The 18,502-nt window shown below is 47.3% G+C and overlaps 2 protein-coding genes across 4 annotated transcripts in view; one reads left to right on the top strand and one right to left on the bottom strand.

Moving 5' to 3' along the window:
* The window catches only part of COL17A1 (collagen type XVII alpha 1 chain), a 38,590-nt gene extending 28,087 nt beyond the window's left edge, over positions 1 to 10,503 (top strand). Inside the window, exons 44-56 of the mRNA XM_056352175.1 lie at positions 257 to 304; positions 1,337 to 1,450; positions 1,724 to 1,861; positions 2,453 to 2,536; positions 3,533 to 3,664; positions 4,816 to 4,905; positions 5,397 to 5,510; positions 5,769 to 5,921; positions 6,668 to 7,084; positions 7,265 to 7,405; positions 8,007 to 8,069; positions 8,287 to 8,358; positions 8,556 to 10,503. Of these exons, the coding sequence (XP_056208150.1) occupies positions 257 to 304; positions 1,337 to 1,450; positions 1,724 to 1,861; positions 2,453 to 2,536; positions 3,533 to 3,664; positions 4,816 to 4,905; positions 5,397 to 5,510; positions 5,769 to 5,921; positions 6,668 to 7,084; positions 7,265 to 7,405; positions 8,007 to 8,069; positions 8,287 to 8,358; positions 8,556 to 8,605 (1,616 nt within the window). The 3' untranslated portion in view covers positions 8,606 to 10,503. The remainder of the gene's footprint in view (positions 1 to 256; positions 305 to 1,336; positions 1,451 to 1,723; positions 1,862 to 2,452; positions 2,537 to 3,532; positions 3,665 to 4,815; positions 4,906 to 5,396; positions 5,511 to 5,768; positions 5,922 to 6,667; positions 7,085 to 7,264; positions 7,406 to 8,006; positions 8,070 to 8,286; positions 8,359 to 8,555) is intronic.
* Positions 10,504 to 10,958: 455 nt separating this feature from the next.
* SLK (STE20 like kinase) overlaps positions 10,959 to 18,502 on the bottom strand; it is a 51,754-nt gene continuing 44,210 nt past the window's right edge. For all 3 annotated transcript variants that reach the window (XM_056351039.1, XM_056351040.1, XM_056351038.1), the window contains 2 exons: positions 16,847 to 16,960; positions 10,959 to 16,249 (listed from right to left, as the gene is read on the bottom strand). In XM_056351039.1, coding sequence (XP_056207014.1) covers positions 16,103 to 16,249; positions 16,847 to 16,960 — 261 coding nt within the window. In that variant the 3' untranslated portion in view covers positions 10,959 to 16,102. The remainder of the gene's footprint in view (positions 16,250 to 16,846; positions 16,961 to 18,502) is intronic.

Raw genomic sequence — 18,502 nt, forward strand, 5'->3', positions numbered from 1 at the left:
TCAGGCAGAGCAGGACCATGGCAATAGAATTGCTCTGAGTATAAAGCACACGGGCAGGTCACAGAAGGCTCAGGAGAGCTACTGTGGCCTCTTCCTTCTGCTGTTCCACAACAAGCTGCTAACTCATGATAGTAATTACAAGGGCTAGCTAGTGGGCTTCTCTGACAACATGTAACTCAACTGTTTTACCCGACCAAGTATGCAACATGCAGTGACACCCAGTACAATTGTCTGTCTCTCTCCCTCTGGTTTCCAGGTGATGCAGGTGTCCCAGGTGCTCCTGGCATCCCAGGAGCATCTCGAGGTAAGAGGCCAGACCCCCGTTGTTCTGATACTATCAAGAAATGCTGACATCCTGGTAGAGATTTTGAAAAAGCTCCTTTTGGGTTTTACAAGTGTGGGTGCTGATCTAATGCTGTTGGGATCTGTTGGGATTTCAAAACCTCTTTTTGCACAGCCTGACTTCAGATAGACAATTTAAGAATTGCAGGTTTTCTGTTTCCAGCTTGCTGGGAATCTTTTGAGCCATTTTTTCCTCATGGGACATAAAAGAAAGGGATTCCAGGTTGGCTAACCATGTTGCACAAGGGATTAGGAAAGCTGCGTTGAACCTTCTAGTGGAAAAACTTCTGATAAGAACAAAAGTGCTGTTTGCTCTGTTTTACTTACCCTCATGTAGATCCATGTGAATTAAGCTGCTTTCATTCTGAGTAAGAGCATCTCTGTATGCAGGGTATTAATGCAGTTTCAGAAAAAGTGTGTATGGGTCAACTTAAGTGTCCGTGTAAACAAGCCCTCGGCTTCTCCACATCATGTCCTAGGAACACTACTTCAGGGTTCTGGGAAGACAGACACAAAGAGCATGAGGTGTCACTAGACGCCATGGTGCCAGGAGTCACACTGGGCCCACCTGTATCTTGATGGAGATGAATGAGGAGGTCCTTGAGCTGGTGCTGCCCGGGCTGGCTGGGATTGGGAGCAGCAGGACAGTGAGTTCAGCCTAATGAGCTGGAGTGCTTTATGGATCTCCATCTGTATTTCTGCACAGCATTGCACTCTGGTGCACAAACTGACCAGGTCTGTCAGTACGAAGCCAGGGAGGTCTTGGCAGAGCTGCTCAGGCTGAATTACAAGATGCCAGATTAGTTGAAGACATTATACTGCCTAATAGCTCACCCTTAGACTGTGTTTAGAGATAGAGGGAAGCCCCTCCATAGTCCATTCCTAAGGCTTTTTCTAGATCTGTGGGAAGGGCTCACTGCAAGCACACTTTAGATTGCTTGTTCTAATGCAACCATGCCAAAACAACTCCTTCTCCCTACAATACTTTCTGTAGGCGGATCCAGACAAATTCAGGGACCCCCTGGACCTCCCGGGCCACCTGGACCTCCCGGTCCAGGCGGAAGTTCATCTCAAGAGATTCAGCAGTATGTCACTGACTACCTGAAGAGTAAGTATAATGAGATTTTGCTACGGATCAGCAGATGCATGCCTCAAACTCTTTTGCTCCCCGAACCCCTTTGTCACTCTCCCTTCAGCAACAGCAGCCCTGCTGCTCTGGGATTATTTCTGTTGAATGCTGTGAAGTGCTGTTGCCCACTGTGGCCTCTGCAGAACTGTCCTGTCGGTCTGCTTTTTGCCAGGGCAAGAGGGTTCAGTAATTGTGCACGTGGCTGTTACCTTCCCTCTAGTGATGTGGATGTATCTTGGGCTTCCTACCTAGGTGACAATGTAAGGCATTATTTGACTGGTGCCCAAGGCCCGCCAGGCCCTCCAGGCCCACATGGAATCATCACTACTGCAGATGGGACGAGCTTGGATTATGGGGAGCTGGCTACCCGCGTTATGAGCTATATGACAAGTAAGCACCCCGTCGGTAAGCTCTGTACTGAGTCGCTGTCTTGGCTGAGCTTGTGCAACACTTAGGAGGTGAGAACCAGAGGAGGAACAACAGGCTTTAAATAGCAGCACCCCAACCCTGTTATTCATCTTCTGCAGTCTTGGCCCAGGACTCCACACAGCTGAGGCGGTCTCTGGGCCTTGTCCCATTTTAATGGTTCAAATAAATAACAGTTTCTTCTGTTTAAGAAGTCTCACATTAAACGTTAGCTGTTAGACCCTGTAATGTTCCCAAGACCCAAACAGAGGTGACTCTTTGGTGTATGTGGTCTCAAGTGTTCTGGGACTGTCTTGTATGCTTGGGGCTGTCCTAAAGTAGATGAAATTCCCAGAGCTTTTGGAAGTAGCCTGAAATCTTAAGTCAGAAGAGCACAGACCACGCAGCTTTTGAGACAACCAGGATGTGTGAGACAGCAACTGCTTCATGGTTGGGTGCATGGGAAGCCCATTCCACCAGTTCAACTGCATTAGTTCAGCTTTCCTTTGTCCCTGCCTGACCCATCTTCACCTTGTGTCTCACCCTGCCTGATGTAAAACCTTTTCACTCCCACAGGCTCTTCAGATCACTATCAGTCATTTGCCAGTTCAGTATCAACTACATCCGTTTTGTACCGAGAACTTCTGGACATGCTGCAGAGTAAGTGACCCTCCAAGGAAACATGGGGGATGGAGGGAAAGCATCCCAGTAGCCTGGAGATCTGCCCTTCCCTTCCAGTCTCCTGCCTCCAGCTGGAGTTACCAGCAGCTGCTTTGGAGAGCAAAGGCCTGCCATAGCTGCTGCTGAGCGTCCTGCAATGTCTCCTTCCAAGTCCTCTGAGACAGATTTGCGTCTTGTACTGGACAGATTGCATGCTTTCCAGAAGCTGTGGTTGCAACTCTTCAGTTTCTCACTTTGTCCCCTCCCTTCCCCTCCTTGGCTCTCTAGGTGGCACCTGCCTATGTCCCTTCTTTTCCGTAATTCCCCGCAATGTTCCCCAACCTCCCACTAAACCTTGGACTTCTACCTTCCAGCTCTCCCACTCTCTTGGGGTTCCCCCCATTCCTTCTTACCCACCCCAAAGCTTTGCTGTGTCTTTGTTCATAAAGTGAGTAGGATACTCAGCCCTGTATTCTTTCCTATGCACACTCTTACTGTGGGCTAACAGATAAATCACCAGGATGTCATTTTGCTGTGCCTTAAGGTGTAGATGCTGCTGGCCAATACTGCATTCCTCCTGTGTGCTGCAGTGGAGACTCAATCAGATTCCATATTCCAAACAGACAAATGGCTGCTGAAATGCCACGGACCTCAGCACGGTCCTTCCCAGCTAAGCCACTTCTTATTCCCTTTATCAAAGATATTGTCCAGAGTATCCTGAAGAAACAGAGCAAAATGACGTCCCTATAGCAATCCAAGTTCTCATCCTCCTCATACCCTGGGTTGTAGGAGGTTCCCAGCCCTGTCACAAATGTTTCTGGCACCATACAGGGGGCAGTTCACATTCAGAACAGGAGGAGGGGAAAGGAGCTTTGCATCCATAGGTTTTGATGGTCTCCTTAGTGGTGGGGGCTGAGCTCAAAGGCTGGGAACTCCTCACACCCAGTGTATTTGCAGCAGCTGCACAGCCTTAAAAGATGCATTTTTCATTTCCAGGAGAAGAAATTCGTCAGTATCTAATTGGACCTCAGGGCCCACCAGGACCCCCTGGACCAGGGGGAGATGGCACTCTGTCTCTATCGCTGGATTATGATGAGCTGACCAGACGGTTTATCAGCTACTTGACAAGTAATGGCATTTATTAGTGTGCATTTCCCTCTGTTCTTTCGGGAGCTGGGCAGAAAGCTCATGCTGTCAGTGAAAACTCTTCCAGTGTCGACTTTGTGAATCCCTATGTATAGAGACCTTGCCACAGGGATTGTGAGAGACTTGGGAGAGCACAGATACCCTGTAGCTAAGAGACTACCCACAGACACTAGTAATGAGTTCTTGCTTTGCTAAAAACTGAGCTTAGGAACATAATTTAATATCAGCCATCTTGGAAGTCCCATCAACACCTTTAAGCGCCTTTATAACCCTTTTCTCACTGGCTCTGTGGCCAGGATATATATCTCTGTGGAAGTGTTGATCTATGCCCACTTTCTGTTACGGCAGGTCCAAAAACAAGCTCTTAGAAGTTTAAAATTAGTTGAAACAAATTCCACCTCTCTGCTGTATTTTCCCATCTGTAAAGGGGTAATATGGCAGGTAAGAACTGTTGGACAGAGAGGACTCTGGAGCATCCCTAACAGCACTGCTAAAATGTCTAATCCTGGCAGCAGCAACTATCTGCTTCTGCTTAAAAGCACAGGTAGTTCGTCTCTCTGAACTGCCCTTGGAGACCAGATCTCACTAATGGGCTGCTCCAGACATGGTGGTAATTTCCTCTTTGGCTCTGGAAGCAGGAAACTGCTGTTTAACAGCAGCACCTCAAGAGCTCAAGCTGCATTTTATCAGCAAGGACAGTTCATTAAAGCAAATCACAAAGGTGCAGTTTTTCTCCAGAGCTGCTTGCAGATAGGCAGACACAGGGAGAGCAGCACATGCATCGGCCAGGGGGTCACAGCTGAGCTGTGTGTTCTGGAGCCATGTCCCCATGTTCCCTACCCTGTCCCCACCCCGTGTCAGGGGTTCAGAGGGTGTGCAGAGCTTTTGCAAAGTATAGAGGCCTGTTGCTGCCTGTCTGCAGGTGCCCTTGTGTAGTATTAACAGGGCAAGCTTTAACTCCAAGTCCAGAACAAGGCTTGAGCCCTGGTTCCCAGGACAGCCTGCTGATGGGAACACTCCACCCTGCACAAGTCCCTCCTGCATTGCTTGGGAACAAGCCCTGAGCCTGTCTGCTCACACTGTAACAACCTGTTCTGATATGGCACTCCCCTTGAATCTGTTTGATTTTGCAGGTTCTGGGATGAGCATTGGGATCCCTGGACCACCTGGGCCTCCAGGGACACCCGGTATATCTTACAGTGACCTGACAGCATACTTGCGAAGTAAGCCGACTTCTTTACTCCCCTGCCACAGGTCCCTATATGCCCCCAGGATTTTATTTTTTTTTTTGCAGCCTTAGTCACAGAATTCCGCCTTTTGCATATCACAACAAATAACCCTCCATGAGACTCTGATGGTCCCTCTGCCATAGCTAGCGGCACTGCTACCTCTCCTGCAGAGAGCAGCAGCAGGGTGCTGTCCCAGAGCCCTTTGTCTTCTTGAAACTCTGCAGCATAAACAAATTTCTTATGCTGCTTCTAAATAGTAGATTTCAAAAATAGGGACTTCTACGTTCTTTGGGATCTCCTGACTTCCCAATGTGATGTCTACACGCAGGGAAGTGAGGTGCACCAGGAAGGCTGCACCAAAAGGTGCTGGGGAAGAAGGAAGTGCCTTATACTTGGCTGTAGCTGGCATTACCTGTGTTGTCAGGGAAGATTCATCGGGGTTGCGGTGGTTTGGGTGACTCCTTTTCTTCCCTTGTGTCTTACAGACTCCGAATTCAGTGGCCTTGTGGGGCCCCCTGGTCCTGCAGGGCCCCGAGGACCTCCAGGGATCCCTGGATCACCAGGCACCTCTCTGGAGGACATCTCTGCTTATCTACAAAGTAAAGCACTTGTGTTTCTTACAGCTGGCAGGGAGATTCTGTTTGTAGATGCTGGGGGGGACTGAGACTGAGATTTAGCTTATAAGGGGTGTGACTCCCACTGAGAACAAGGTCACTTAAAAAAACCCAAAATACATCAGTATCAGCTGCAAAGGGATGGGAGCTGGGGTTGGAGCCTTTAAAATTTCAGGATCCCCAGACATGTATGATTTCCTTGTCCTCGCTCGTGTTGGGAAATAATTCTTGTTTTCTCTCAAGATGTGGGATACTCCTCGCTCTCTGGACTCCAGGGCCCACCTGGCCCTCCTGGCCCTCCAGGACCACCAGGCTTCTCAGGAACTGGCCTCTTGTCCTATGCTGACATCACCCACAGCGACGAGTTCAGGAGTGAGCTGATCCAGTACCTGAAGAGTAAGGGAACACCGTCCACCTTCCCTGCGCACACCCCGAGCCGTGCTTCGCCTGGCGCGGGCTGCTGGCCCTGCCGCAGCTGAGGCCATCCTGCGGGAGCGGGAGGCTTCCCCGGCCTGGGGCTGCAGCCACACCTTCCCTCTGCAGCCAGGGCTGTGCAGGACTGTGCTGCACTCCGTAGGCTTGTCTCCTCGCAGTCTGACTGCAAGGCAGAAGTCCCTGTTGTGAGCCAAAAGGGACAGGCGCTGGGCAGTTACAATTGGCCTGTAATGGACAATGAGTCCCTAGTAAGGTCGCCTGCGGAGTTTTGCCATGGGAAAAGCATTTCCTTTGACGCTGAGCCAGCTGTGCTAGCTCTTCCACTAGCAAGTCATCCAGGGCAGCCTTTCAAAAACATGGGGATCCCCTTTGGGGATTTTGGGAGGCTGGTCACAGAATGATTGTTTTGGCAGAGGTGCTGGAATTGGCCCGAGAGGAGTGCACCCTCCTGCAAAATCACTGGGCGTGTTTCCAAGGTTGGGCACCCAAAACTGTGGGAGAGACAGGAAGGAGGAGGGAGTCATACCATCTGTGGAGATCAGGGGTGACCTATGTGCTTGCGGCCTGAGAAATGGCCCTGGAGGAGGGTTACTGCGACGATTGATGGGACAGAACATCACACCCAGGGCGGTAGCACAGGGCCTCTGCCAAGTCTGGGGGACCAGGTACCCCAGTGTCCCTGAACTCCCCCTCCTTGTATTTTGCAGGTGATGAAGTTCGAAGCTACATCTCTGGGCCGCCTGGGCCCCCTGGCCCACGGGGACCACCAGGACCCAAAGGAGATAGTGGCTTGGTGGCTGGGTCTGTGTCTTCATCGTACCAAGGGTTACGGACTTCCGAGCGGTTGCATGAAGGATCCCTTGGTGCTGAGGGTTCCCATGGGGGATCACTGGGCACAGGCAGCTCGTATGGCAGCTCCATGAGCAGCATGTCATCGTACAGTGCCTCGATGGGCAGTGATGGCACTTATGATGCCTCCATGGGCAGTGATAGGTCTTTTGATGGATTGCTGACGGAGGAGGAATCGCACAGATCGGCAGGTTCAAGCAGATCCTACAGCAGCTCCTTCACTGGTTCCCTGGATTACAATGAGCTGGCGCTCCGTGTGTCGGAGAACCTACAGAGTGAGTGGCATGCCTGCTCGTCCCGACCCTCCCTGTCCCAGCCCACACCTCCTAACCCCTTATGCCTGGTGCCACTTCCCCCCCCTTCCTGCTGCCTACTGCTCTCCCTTACACCTTCCTGCCTCAGCATCCAGCCAGTTTTCCCAGAGCTCCTTTCAAATGACATCTTTAATTCCTCAGGCCGAGGCATTCTCCAGGACCTGATGTCTTACACTGCACGGGGACCCGCAGGTCCCCCAGGCCCTCCTGGTCCCCCTGGCATCAGCAGGGTTTTTGCAGCCTATGGCAATGTCACTGAGGACCTCATGGACTTCTTTAGAAGTAAGTGATGTATTGGCTCAGTGTTTGTGGCTCATGCATATGAGATGTCTCCAACCTCTTACAGACCTAGTGATCTTTCCACCTTTGCATGCTGCAAAAATACGGTCAAGATACAAAGCTGGAGGCAGATAGTCTTTCCCTCCTCTTCCTCTCTTTCTGGGGAGGTGCAATCTCATTATTAGGAAGGACATCAGGTTTTCCCACTACTTGTAGGACATTCATCCCAAACCCCGAAGGCCACTGTGCTTGCAGCTCCTGTGGCTCATTTGCATATAGGTGGGCTGGCACATGTAGAGCAATGTAAGACAGCTCCTTGCTCTGTTCTCAGATTCCCCTCCCTGAGCGTGGGCTGCCCGGCCCTGGTGACAGACAGGACACCCAGCGAGGGTGGCGGAGCAGCGCTGGTGAAAGGAGATCACAGCCTGCCCCTGGGATGTTGTTGGCTACAAAACGTTTTTTAAAAAACTTGCTCTCAGTCTAATCCCATCTAACCTAGAGAAACGTCCTTCCAGCGTGACTCACTGCTTCTCTTCCTAAGCACAAAGCCCTTTGTAACTGGTTTGTTCTGCTCATTCGTCCTCTGCTTCATTTCCCTCTCCAGCATACGGGACCATCCAGGGGCCACCTGGGGAAAAGGGCGAGAGGGGTTACCCCGGACCCAAAGGTAAGGCTTGCCCTCCTCTCCCTCTCGAGCCCTGTAACACCCCGGAAGCAGCGCTGTGACCGCAGAGACAGTCGGCACAGGACTGCTCAAGGTCACCACCTCCCCACGGTGGAGGTGGCACCGTGCAGCAGCCTAGCTTGGTCTTCCTTACCCTGGCCTGTCCCTGTTCACGGACCAGCGATGCTCAAGGAAAAACTTGGTCTTCTCATTCCTTCAGGTGACCCCGGACTGGTGGGCCCACCAGGACGCCATGGGCACAGGGGACCAAAAGGAGAGAAAGGGGAGAAAGGTATGAACATCTGCCACCCCCAGGAGAGCAGGGTTTGCCTGTCGGGGAGCGCAGGGTTCCCCAGGCACCAGCCCGTCTCTGGGAACTGCTGGAAAACCCACATGGCTCCATTTTTTGTTTGTTTGTTTTGGGTCTTTTGTCTTTTTTACCCGACATGAACTTTTAAAATAATCTTCCTTTTACTTTGTTGTCCCCAGGTGAACAAGTGTATGTTGGCAGAAGAAAGAGAAGAAGCGTTGGGGTTTAAGGAAAGAGGCAGCTCAGTTCTGCACTGGGCAGTGTTCCCAGCAGCCTATAGAGAATTAGCCTGAGTCTTCACTGCCTTAATGCTAAAATGTCCTTGCTGATCAGCTCTAACCACGTAGACTTGATAGTTCGGTGTCACTGCAGAGATTTGAATGGCTCTTTTACGCGCCCAGCATGGCCATAATGTGGGTATTTTGTCCTGTTGCTGATGTTTGGCTTTGCACCCCCAGTTCCCAGGCTTGTATGTCTTGGGGCTGACAAGGGCTTCCTGTCTCACCCGGTCCAGGCTTGTATTACTCCCAGCTATGTAAGAAACCTGGTTTTTTACAGCTAGCCACCTATCCAGCAAAAAGAAAAAGAGAAAGCAATCCCTCCCCACCAAACACGCGATTTTTCAGAGATCAGGTTCAGCCCGCAGGACAAAAGGCCCTGTAAGAAACCCTGGGACTAAGCTCACAGCGCTGGGATTTCCCCGCCGCAAGCTCCGATGTGCCAGCCCTGAGCGGAGGACACGTTGAGGCAGGTGCTGGTGGTGCTGAGTGGGGCTGTGGCTTGAGGGTCTGCACCGACGTACCCCAACCAGTGACGCGCTGAGCCCAGCCCTGCCCACGTGCAGCTGCTGCAGCGGGGCGAGTGACACAGGCAGCAAGAGCCGGGCCCTGGCTTCTCCCCGTGGCTGCTGGTGGCCCCCGCTGCAGAGCTGTCACACCCCTGGGCTCAGCACCCGCCGCCACCCCAGCCCGTGACTCGCTGTGGGAAGTGATGCCCTCCCAGCTCAGCAGTTCTGCCGTGCTCTAGCGCTCCGCGTGCATTAACGCCAGCTCCTGAGCCCCGCTGCCCCGGCCAAACTGTCCCGGGGGGCTGGGGCAGCAGTGGGGTGCAGCACGTGCAAGTGCTTTGCGGGGAGCCGGGGTCACCACGCGCTTTGTGATGGCTGTTTATAGCAGCACAGCGACACGTGACATGCACAGGGACCGAACCGAAGCACTTTTACATGTAATTTGTTGATCTTCTAAAAAATATTTTTTTATTTTTCTTCTGGTTTTTTTTTTTTTTTTTTAATGGGGGGGGGAATAATTTTTAATGTAAACAGCCCCATTAAAGTGTGTTTTTCACCCCAGGCTTGCCTGATCAGCATTCTGTTGGTGGGTCGGTACCAGCTGCACTGTGACGTGGCTTTGGTGGCTGTTTTGTGTCTCATCGCTGGGACGTGGCCCAAGCAGATGCCAAGCTGGAAGCAGGTGTCAGCGGTTTCCAGTCACCTTAGCAGGAGCCTCTGCACATCGTCCCAGGGTGCCACCACCGTCACCTTCTCCCTGGCAGTGGGGCAGTGAGTGCTGACAGTTTAAGTCCTGTGGCAGCGGCTGGGCGATGGCCGAGCTGCAAGTGCTGCCTGGCAGAGGCCGGTGCTTCGGTGCAGGAGTGCAGCCCCTCACACAGCGCCTGGTCACTGCGCCTGTGACACCACATCAGCTTTATGGTGTTCCTGGGGCCATGCACGCACGTGCACACGCACACGCACGCTGGAGTGCTACTTTAGTTCCAGGTATCGGCCAAAGCAGGTCCATGGTTCATTTTTAAAGGAAAAAAGCTTGCTTGTTTTCAGTCCAGGTTTAAAATCCCCTCGTCTATTTTTATTTCCAATGTTATCCATGCAAAATGTTGGTGTTCTTCCCACATCATGGCTGAGGACAGTTTAGAGCAAAGGCCGGCATGAGCCAGGTCAACTTCCCGAGCACGGCACCTTGCAGTGTTTGCCAATAAAGCCTGCATCCTCCCGAGTGGTTTATACTCCCCACCTGGCTCTGCTGAGATGAGACATTTCCTTCTAATTCTCTCTTAAAAACAACAAAAATACTGCACGTTGTTGTATTTAGGTGCAGCAGCTGTATTACCCGATGTCTGAAGTCACCCCCGAACTACTCAGGACTCCGCCCCGTGCTCGCAGGTTGTGTGGTGGGGCAGGACCAGCGCAGCCCTATAGCAGCCCGGTTTGTTTGTCACCACTGCTCCGGGGGCTCCCCTGCCCAACAGCCACACCTCGTCCCTTCCCCCGTGCCTGAGTGGGAAGGGTGGCTGCCACGAGGGGTCCCAGGGACGGGGTGACAAACCGGAGCTCCTACAACCCCAAGTTATATTCCCGCTGACAGGGCAGGGCAGCCACTGAAAACTGTATTTTCAGGTTTGTGCTAAATCTGCACCCCTGCCCTGGGCTGTTCTAGTCAGGGAGCCACATGTTACACAACGTTAAGTACTTTTTACACTCGGTTATTTTAAAAATGCTGATTTGTCCCATTCACTCAAACATCCCTTGTATTTCATTCGGGTTTTCCATCAACAAAACAGAGGCCATCTCAGCAAACTGTGATTTTATTGTATTTACAGCAGAATTATTACAATATTCTACAGAAAGCCATGAAATCAAATTACTTCTAAAAATAAGACAAAACACCCCCCCACCCCTCCCGTCGTATGGCTGCTACTGCAAGTTCACTTCCGTGAGCTGTACATAGAGACCCTTTGCCAATTGTTCATCCGTCTCATGAGTTTTGGTCGCTTTCTGTAAGGCAAAAATAACCTGGTTTGCGGTTAACACACAACATTCAAGAAACTGCTGGGACAACACAAGGCTGGGGGTGCCTCAGACGCGTGTGCTTCATCACAGAAGACCACCCTGCTTGGCTTTCTCGCAGAACAGGGGTATGGCAGCTCGACATCGCAGATATTTCACCCAACGTGCCTTCCCAGTTTCTGTTCGTTCTGTTATTTTAGGATCGATAAGCAGTAAGAAAGAGGCTTTACCGTCTAGCTTGGTGATTGGGGAAGAGATCTTGGGAGATTGGAGTGTCACTGGGCTCCGCCTCTCCCTTCTGCTTTCAGCACAGTGGAAGCACATGGGCCCTTACTCACAAGCTGGTCTGGAGCATGGTCTTATTTAGGAGGTTGTCCTCTTTCCCTGGCACAGACTGCCCTAATGCCCAGACGTGCAGAAGCAGCTACAGAAATGAAAAAGTGTGAGGGCTGAGGTGAGAGAAAGGGGATGGAGAACAACTAAAAGCTCTGCAAGCAATATAGAGAAACACTGTACAAGTTCCTTTGTCTTCTCCTTCCCTTTATTTGTTCTCATCTTTTGTAAGACTGAGAAATGACAGGACACACTGGCCTCGGCTCTGCCTGGGAATGAGGAAGGTTAATTCTCTCTGACCTTGCTTTGCATTTGCTGTGAAGATGGCAGAAGTCTGGGGATGGGAAACGTGTGTGGACACATCAACACAAAGAAGCTTCTGAGATCCCGAAGTACAGATTTTGAAGTAAAATAACCAGATTGTAAACGCTAACATAAAAACCAGTTACCTACATAGCGACCATCCTCCCTGCCCTTTCCTCAATACCCATATAGTCACCGTCCTCAAAAACTCGCCCCACTTCCCCATGGCAGATTAACCAAAAAGCAGTAGTTCAGCGGCAACAACTAGCACTGAATTTAATTGCACATTTAAGTCTGTTCCCTGGTTTTCAGCAAAAGATGAGCATTTCTCAGGTCCTAGGAGATGCAGCTACACAGCAGCTCTGACACTCAGGCTACCTAAAAGTGACTTAAGTGCCTGAATTCAAAAGACCTTATTCAAATCTTTCCTACACCAAGGCATCCTTGAAATACTTGCAAGACAGATACTGTTCCAGGTAGAGAAACACCTTAAACTTCCTATGTGATATTGCTGTCATAAAAGACATCACACTGTGATGTCAGCAATGGCATTACTGCTCTGCTCTGCTGTCTTAGTTAAGGTACTAAGTTTCCTATTCATTAAGAAAAAAAAAATTCAGCAGCATGGAGTTATAATTAAGTCAGTCCTCTGGGACAGAAGAATAATTTTTTTAACCATGAAATTGATTAGATATTGAACACCCATGGATGCAATTTCAGTTTAAAAGGGACGCAGCTCAGAATGAGCGTCAGCATTTTAGAAGTGATGTGAAAAGATCATTTTGCGTGAATGACACGGGTCAGGACAGCGCGGTACTGCCACCTCTGAATTTGAATTCAGGTGTCAATTCAATTAAAGGTTTTCTTTCAGAAGGTGTTAACAAATCAGGATCTATCTAATCAATCACAGCAACCTCAAGCATGCTGTACATGCTTCTTGTATCCAGCAGAGACAGCACAGTGCTTGGGAAAAGAAACAAATCTGGTTTATGGGAATCAGTATTTCTGCTTCACCAAAGTAAACAGCAAAGCTCCCCTGGGACTCTCCGCTGGGACTCCAGGGGGCCAAGCGCTGAGGCACAGCCCGTTTCTTCCACGGCTGGTAGCCCGTCCCCACAGCCCCGCGCAGGTGAGATGCACAATTTATTCAAGATGCAGAATCTCCTAAGACCGGGGGCAGCAAGGCCACCTGAGGTTGTTGCATCAGCAGAGGACTACAAGATCCTGCAAACAGCCGAGCTCTCCCGACTGTTGGGGTGCTGGCAGAGCCCCTGGCTCCTGTACTTACAAAGCCCTATCCCGAGAAAGCTGACTTAGCACGTGCCGAAATTTGCTTTCAGAGCTCAGGAAGAACAAGGCGTGAGGTCTGAATCTGTCAGAGGCCGTGGGCCTGCAGGCAGGGTTTTTTGTGAAAATCAGTTGTAAATACAGGAGGACAACCAATATATTGCACTGCGATTCATGCATTTTATTGCCTTTGTTCATTTTCCTGTGGACAGTATTTATGATGTAGTAGAACGCAAAGGTGAGCAAATACTGATTTGCCGTCAGGATCTTTTGAAGGGCACGTGGGGAAAATTAGGTCTGCCAAACACTGAGTGAGAAAGTACATTATTTTGGTTAAGGAAAATACACCTAACTACCCTGGAGACAGAGCTTCTAACATTTGTTAAAGGGAGGTGACATGCGATAGCAAAGAGATTGGATTTTGTATCTCAGGAGATCCTTCCAGGCCTAGGTGAGACTAATACCATTTTAATTGAATTTTCCGATATTGATAGAATATTGTACACCTTTCGTGTTCTGCAGTAGTTAAAACCAATTTTATCAGTCTAAATGTGTGAGTACCCGTGCTGGCTCCTGTCATCCCCAGAAAAACACATTTTCACACTCGCTATCAAGTCTCAGCACAGTTCACAAGCTGCAACTGCGTAACAGTGCTCCACACCCGGAGACCTGACCGAGCACCCGCTAAGGCTTCAGTCACTACATTTGATCCCTCCATCACAGAACTCCCTTACTTATTTGTACGATTTACAATGAGATCAGGTGGCAGGGGCTGGTGTGGAAAGGATCCTCAAATAAAAGATTGAAAAGACTCAGAGGTAAACGGTACGCCAATGTATATTAGCAAGTTATCAGTGCAACTGCCAAAAACGTAAGGTGAAGATTAATGTTTCCCTCTGAGGATGAAGGTAGAGATAATGGAGAAGGGGACACCTGCCTGTCCTGCCTACTCCCCGAGTAAAGCACTGAGCCTACTTCATATGAAATTGCAACCAAATTCTGTTAAATACAAAGATGAAGATTATTTAATGTTATTTTAGTAACAGTCAATTTATGATGGTGGAGCTTAAAAAGTGAACGGCCTTCAAAGCCATTTTTCACCCTCCTGAACAAACGATTTAAAGAACTTTGCCTTCAGCAATAACATTCTACAGATATGGTATGTGAATTTACAACAGTACACAATACACGTTTATAGAATAAAATGCCAGAAATTAAGGCTAGCTATTAAAGTAATTATGCTATCAAAACGTTACAAAGTTTAAATTAAAACATGCATTTTTCCAATTATTTTTTTTACTGTGCTGTAAATTAAGTGTCTTCATTGAGAAGGTATCTGTTCAGCATTCAAGGATTTCAGCATCCAAGATTTCAACCATACCTGATTAAAGTCCTGTGTTAATTTGAGAGTCCATTCACATGCAGCAATACTGTTCCCATGAAATGAACGTCATGTAATGGTCAACAGTTGCACATTTAATGCAAGCTAGCAGAACAAAACGTTTACGGTTGATACCCAAAGAGACTAGAAAGTCAGGCCTCAAATGACAGAAAGCAAATACTAATACTATTTTACAAATTGAACTCCGACATACCAAAGTACAGTTTATAATACTGCCTTGATATGACTCAAACTCTTAACCACCAAAAAGAGTGTAGTAAAAGTGACCTAATACAGCTGTATTTCCCTACCAGCTACGTAAGAAACATTTCAGATTTTTTCCACTGCAGATCAGTCAGGTAAATAACTTACTGTACTTCTATGAACTTGAAAAATAAAAACTGCCTATGTTAGTACGTGGCAACACAAAAGCAAAGAACCCAGCTTCATAAAGTAGTTTGTCTATATATTTAACTTAAATCTTTCTATAAAATAAAATGACTAAAATAAAAAAATCAAATCTAACACTTCTAATCAAAACAGACTTTAGCCATGGTTATTTATAAATATGACCATCCACCTCCACTTTCCTGATGGAGTTTAAATGAACAGGCTTTGGTAAGAACAGAAAAATGGCTCTACCCATTCCAGGTACAGTTAGAGAAACCACGTGCATTTTGCACACCGCTTGCTAAAAAATACATTCTACAGTTTTTCAATTTGTAGAACTAACCACCTGTAATAGCTAAGGAAAATAATAAACTGTGCATTTTAAAGTTAGCATTTCTTTCACCTTTACATATTTTAGTGCAAAATATTTTAGGGTGAGGATTTACAACAAAAATGGCAGTAGCAGCAAGAAATCTTGTTTTGTACAGTAACAACAATGCTAAGGAGTTTTGTTTTTTTAAATGACAAAACACAAGCCTGTTGTCAGGATTAGCATATCTATGTGTTTCAGGCACTGTATTAATTAAACTAGCACCCCATTTCATTATGGAACTAATGGACAAAATGTGTCATGGAGATCAGCTCGGTTTAATTTATGCCAGAGGCTTCTTTTTAAAGAAGTTGCGAAGGCTTTTGCTTTTACCAATCTTGTTTAAACATAAGGGCTTGGTTTTTCTGATTATTGGCATGTTCTGAGTGATTAGTTTCAGTCCTTGCTCTGAAGACACTGCTCAGCATTACAAAATTTTAAACCTCTCGCTGCAGCTTCAGTTGTGGAATTCTTCTGTGGAGAAATCAGACACCTAAAACCACAGTAGCAGAACTAATATGATACTGTTTAAATGTTCACATGAGAAACCATTTTTTTGTGATCAGAAGGAGTATAATTAATATTTTAGGCTTAAAGTCAAAACCATAGATAACGTCCTTTTTGAGACGGAGATAAAACCCCCACTTATTCTTGAAACAGCCGAAGGACATAACATTACCATTATACACCAACAGTTCTTTTCTTCCATTCAGAGAAGTAAAGAAACTGATCATGACACTGATTGTCTCCACTGAAAACAAAAAGCGCTAGGTCCTTTGATGTACACGGCAGATTAAGTCAGGTTAGACAATGAGGATGGAGAATTCCAAATAAGAAAAGAAGCCTACAACAGTTCCCAGAGTTACGACCCAGTGGAGTGAAGGCTGGGGATTGGATAGAATTTGGAAATCCGGCTTTGTGTTGAAGGGTTAAGGCATTCAGATTCTCCAGTCATTTTAAAGAAAACCTCCTGTTCCTGCAGTTTTCTGGCAAATTCTTCTTCCAGCATCTAAACCCAAGATCAGAATGTCATAGGATTACAAGGCAAAGTACAAGAAACCCATCACGCTGGTGACATACTGTCTGCCGCAACATTATAACTTCACACACCATCACAAAAAAAAATAATCACCCAGCAATTACGAAATTGCAAGACAACCACCACACGCATGCTCAGAATATAATATGCCTGTAGGATACTGTCTGAACTGCGTGAAAATCTAGTACTCTCCATTTTAAAATAAAATATAAAACAACTTCCACCACTGTCTATCTGTTATTTAGCACTCAATTTCTGTAGTGACTAACTGGCTTCAAAATACAATCTTAAAAGCAGAATCACCTCCAGTTATGAAGTTTTATATGCAAAGATGCACATGTGCTGCAAAAGGCAACGCGGTTAAGAGGCTCATAACATGCAAGCCTTTTTTGTTGCACATGCCCTTTGCTCAGCTTTCACAGTTTTTTTAACATCTTTTATTACTCGGTGAACTACAGCAGCTCTGTACAGCAGCTCGATTCTCCTACTCTGCGATGCTTTCTGTATTGTCTGTATTTGCCAGGTTCAACTCTTGATTATTTGCTGATTCATAAATGGGTGATTTACCTTTTTCCTTGGTCTCAATTTCTCCCTCCATTCCTTCAGTTCTTGGCTGTGCTCTTCATCTAGCTCTTTTAGCTTCTGAGTCTCATGCTCAACCAGTAGATGGCATTTTTCATTCTTAAAACAAGATAAAGATAATCCCTATGTAAAACTAATTCAGATTAGGCAACACAACATTTGTACAGTGACATATGTTGTCCTAATTCTTTTTAATTAGCTTATTCTGTGTAAATAGTGATGTGAATAAATTACAAGATAAAAGTACGTTACGAGGCTGCATTATCAAAAGCTGATCTTTCCATCAGAACCAATTAAGAGAAGAAATACTTGTAAATCCAAATATACTGTTGAGTATCATTAAGGCAGCAGCTGACACTGTTACTCAAAACTGTTTCACTGCCTAATAATACTTTTTGAGGTCACACAGTATTTCTGCTTTGCTTTCTGAAGACAGTTTGTATAATTTATTAAACTCGATTACATTACGAAGGAGGTTGTTTTTTGGAAATATTTCAATGCTTCGTGCCAAGGAGCTGAGACTAACAAATGGGGCTTAGAGACAGAGAAATGCGCTTGCAGGAGCAGCCTCAGAATCGCCCTATAAAAAGGAAAAGGATAATCAAACCTCACATCGGCTTCACATTCCTCTCAGAAAGGTTCACAGGCACCTGCCTAACTTTGAGGACTTTTGAAGCACGGTAAGAAAACAAAAATAAGTATTTGGCTACGTCAAATGTTTGATTTTTTGAGCAGTTGGTGACGGCAGTCTCTAAACTCCACATTCGTGTTTCCGGGGTTCCAGTCCCAGCTGGGTCTGACGCAGAGTACGAAACCACAGGAACAAAAATAATAATAATAATAAAAAAAAAAAATGACAAGCCCTTGGCTAGACCTGGGTGCAGCTAGGGACCAATTTTTCTTGATGAAGCTCAGAGTAGCCCTAATCTGCTCAATTTTACTTGAGCTGAAACTCTCACAAGGCTCCCACGGTACTTGGGGATTTACTCAGGCGTATTAGCAGCACAGTCAGGGACTGTTTACGCAGGACGTAAGAAAGTGAGTAGAGTAGAACTAGCTTCATTGGCCACTGGAAGATTTCTTTACACAGAGGTTATCAGCAGGTGATCATTTAATGCTTTAAAACTGCCTTGTGTCCCTGGAACAGGGAAAAGCCGATTGAACAGAAAAGGAGATCTGGCCGCTGATACATGGCAGCAACTTTTACAAAATGCGTACCAAAAGAGACAAAACAAGTTCCTTACTGCAAGAAGAGAATTCCTTCCAAGTACCTTCCAGAAGCTGAAGTACAAACGGCAGCCTGCACTTTGTAAAAGCCACCTCGCTCCGTGCACTGCTACAAACATCTTGTGGGTAATGCCCGGTGCTGCCTACCTCTACCTCTGTTCTGGTTAATGACATTTCAGCAAAACCAGGTTACGAGGAAATGCTGCCTACAGAAAATAGCACTGGGAACTTGACAGATATTCTAGAAGTGATTATTTGCTTCTGGTTCATGCTCTTCTTGCATTTAAAATGTTTTCTCATTACCGTATGTAAGTGTATGAATCTGGTTAAGCAGTATGCTGCAAGCCTTTGGAAGCCAAGTTAAAAACCCCTACATTAATCTGTAAAAATGAAGGAAAAGGTGTTTCTGCTTTG

The sequence above is a fragment of the Falco biarmicus genome, chromosome 9 (genome assembly GCF_023638135.1).
Source record: "Falco biarmicus isolate bFalBia1 chromosome 9, bFalBia1.pri, whole genome shotgun sequence".
Taxonomy (NCBI): domain Eukaryota; kingdom Metazoa; phylum Chordata; class Aves; order Falconiformes; family Falconidae; genus Falco; species Falco biarmicus.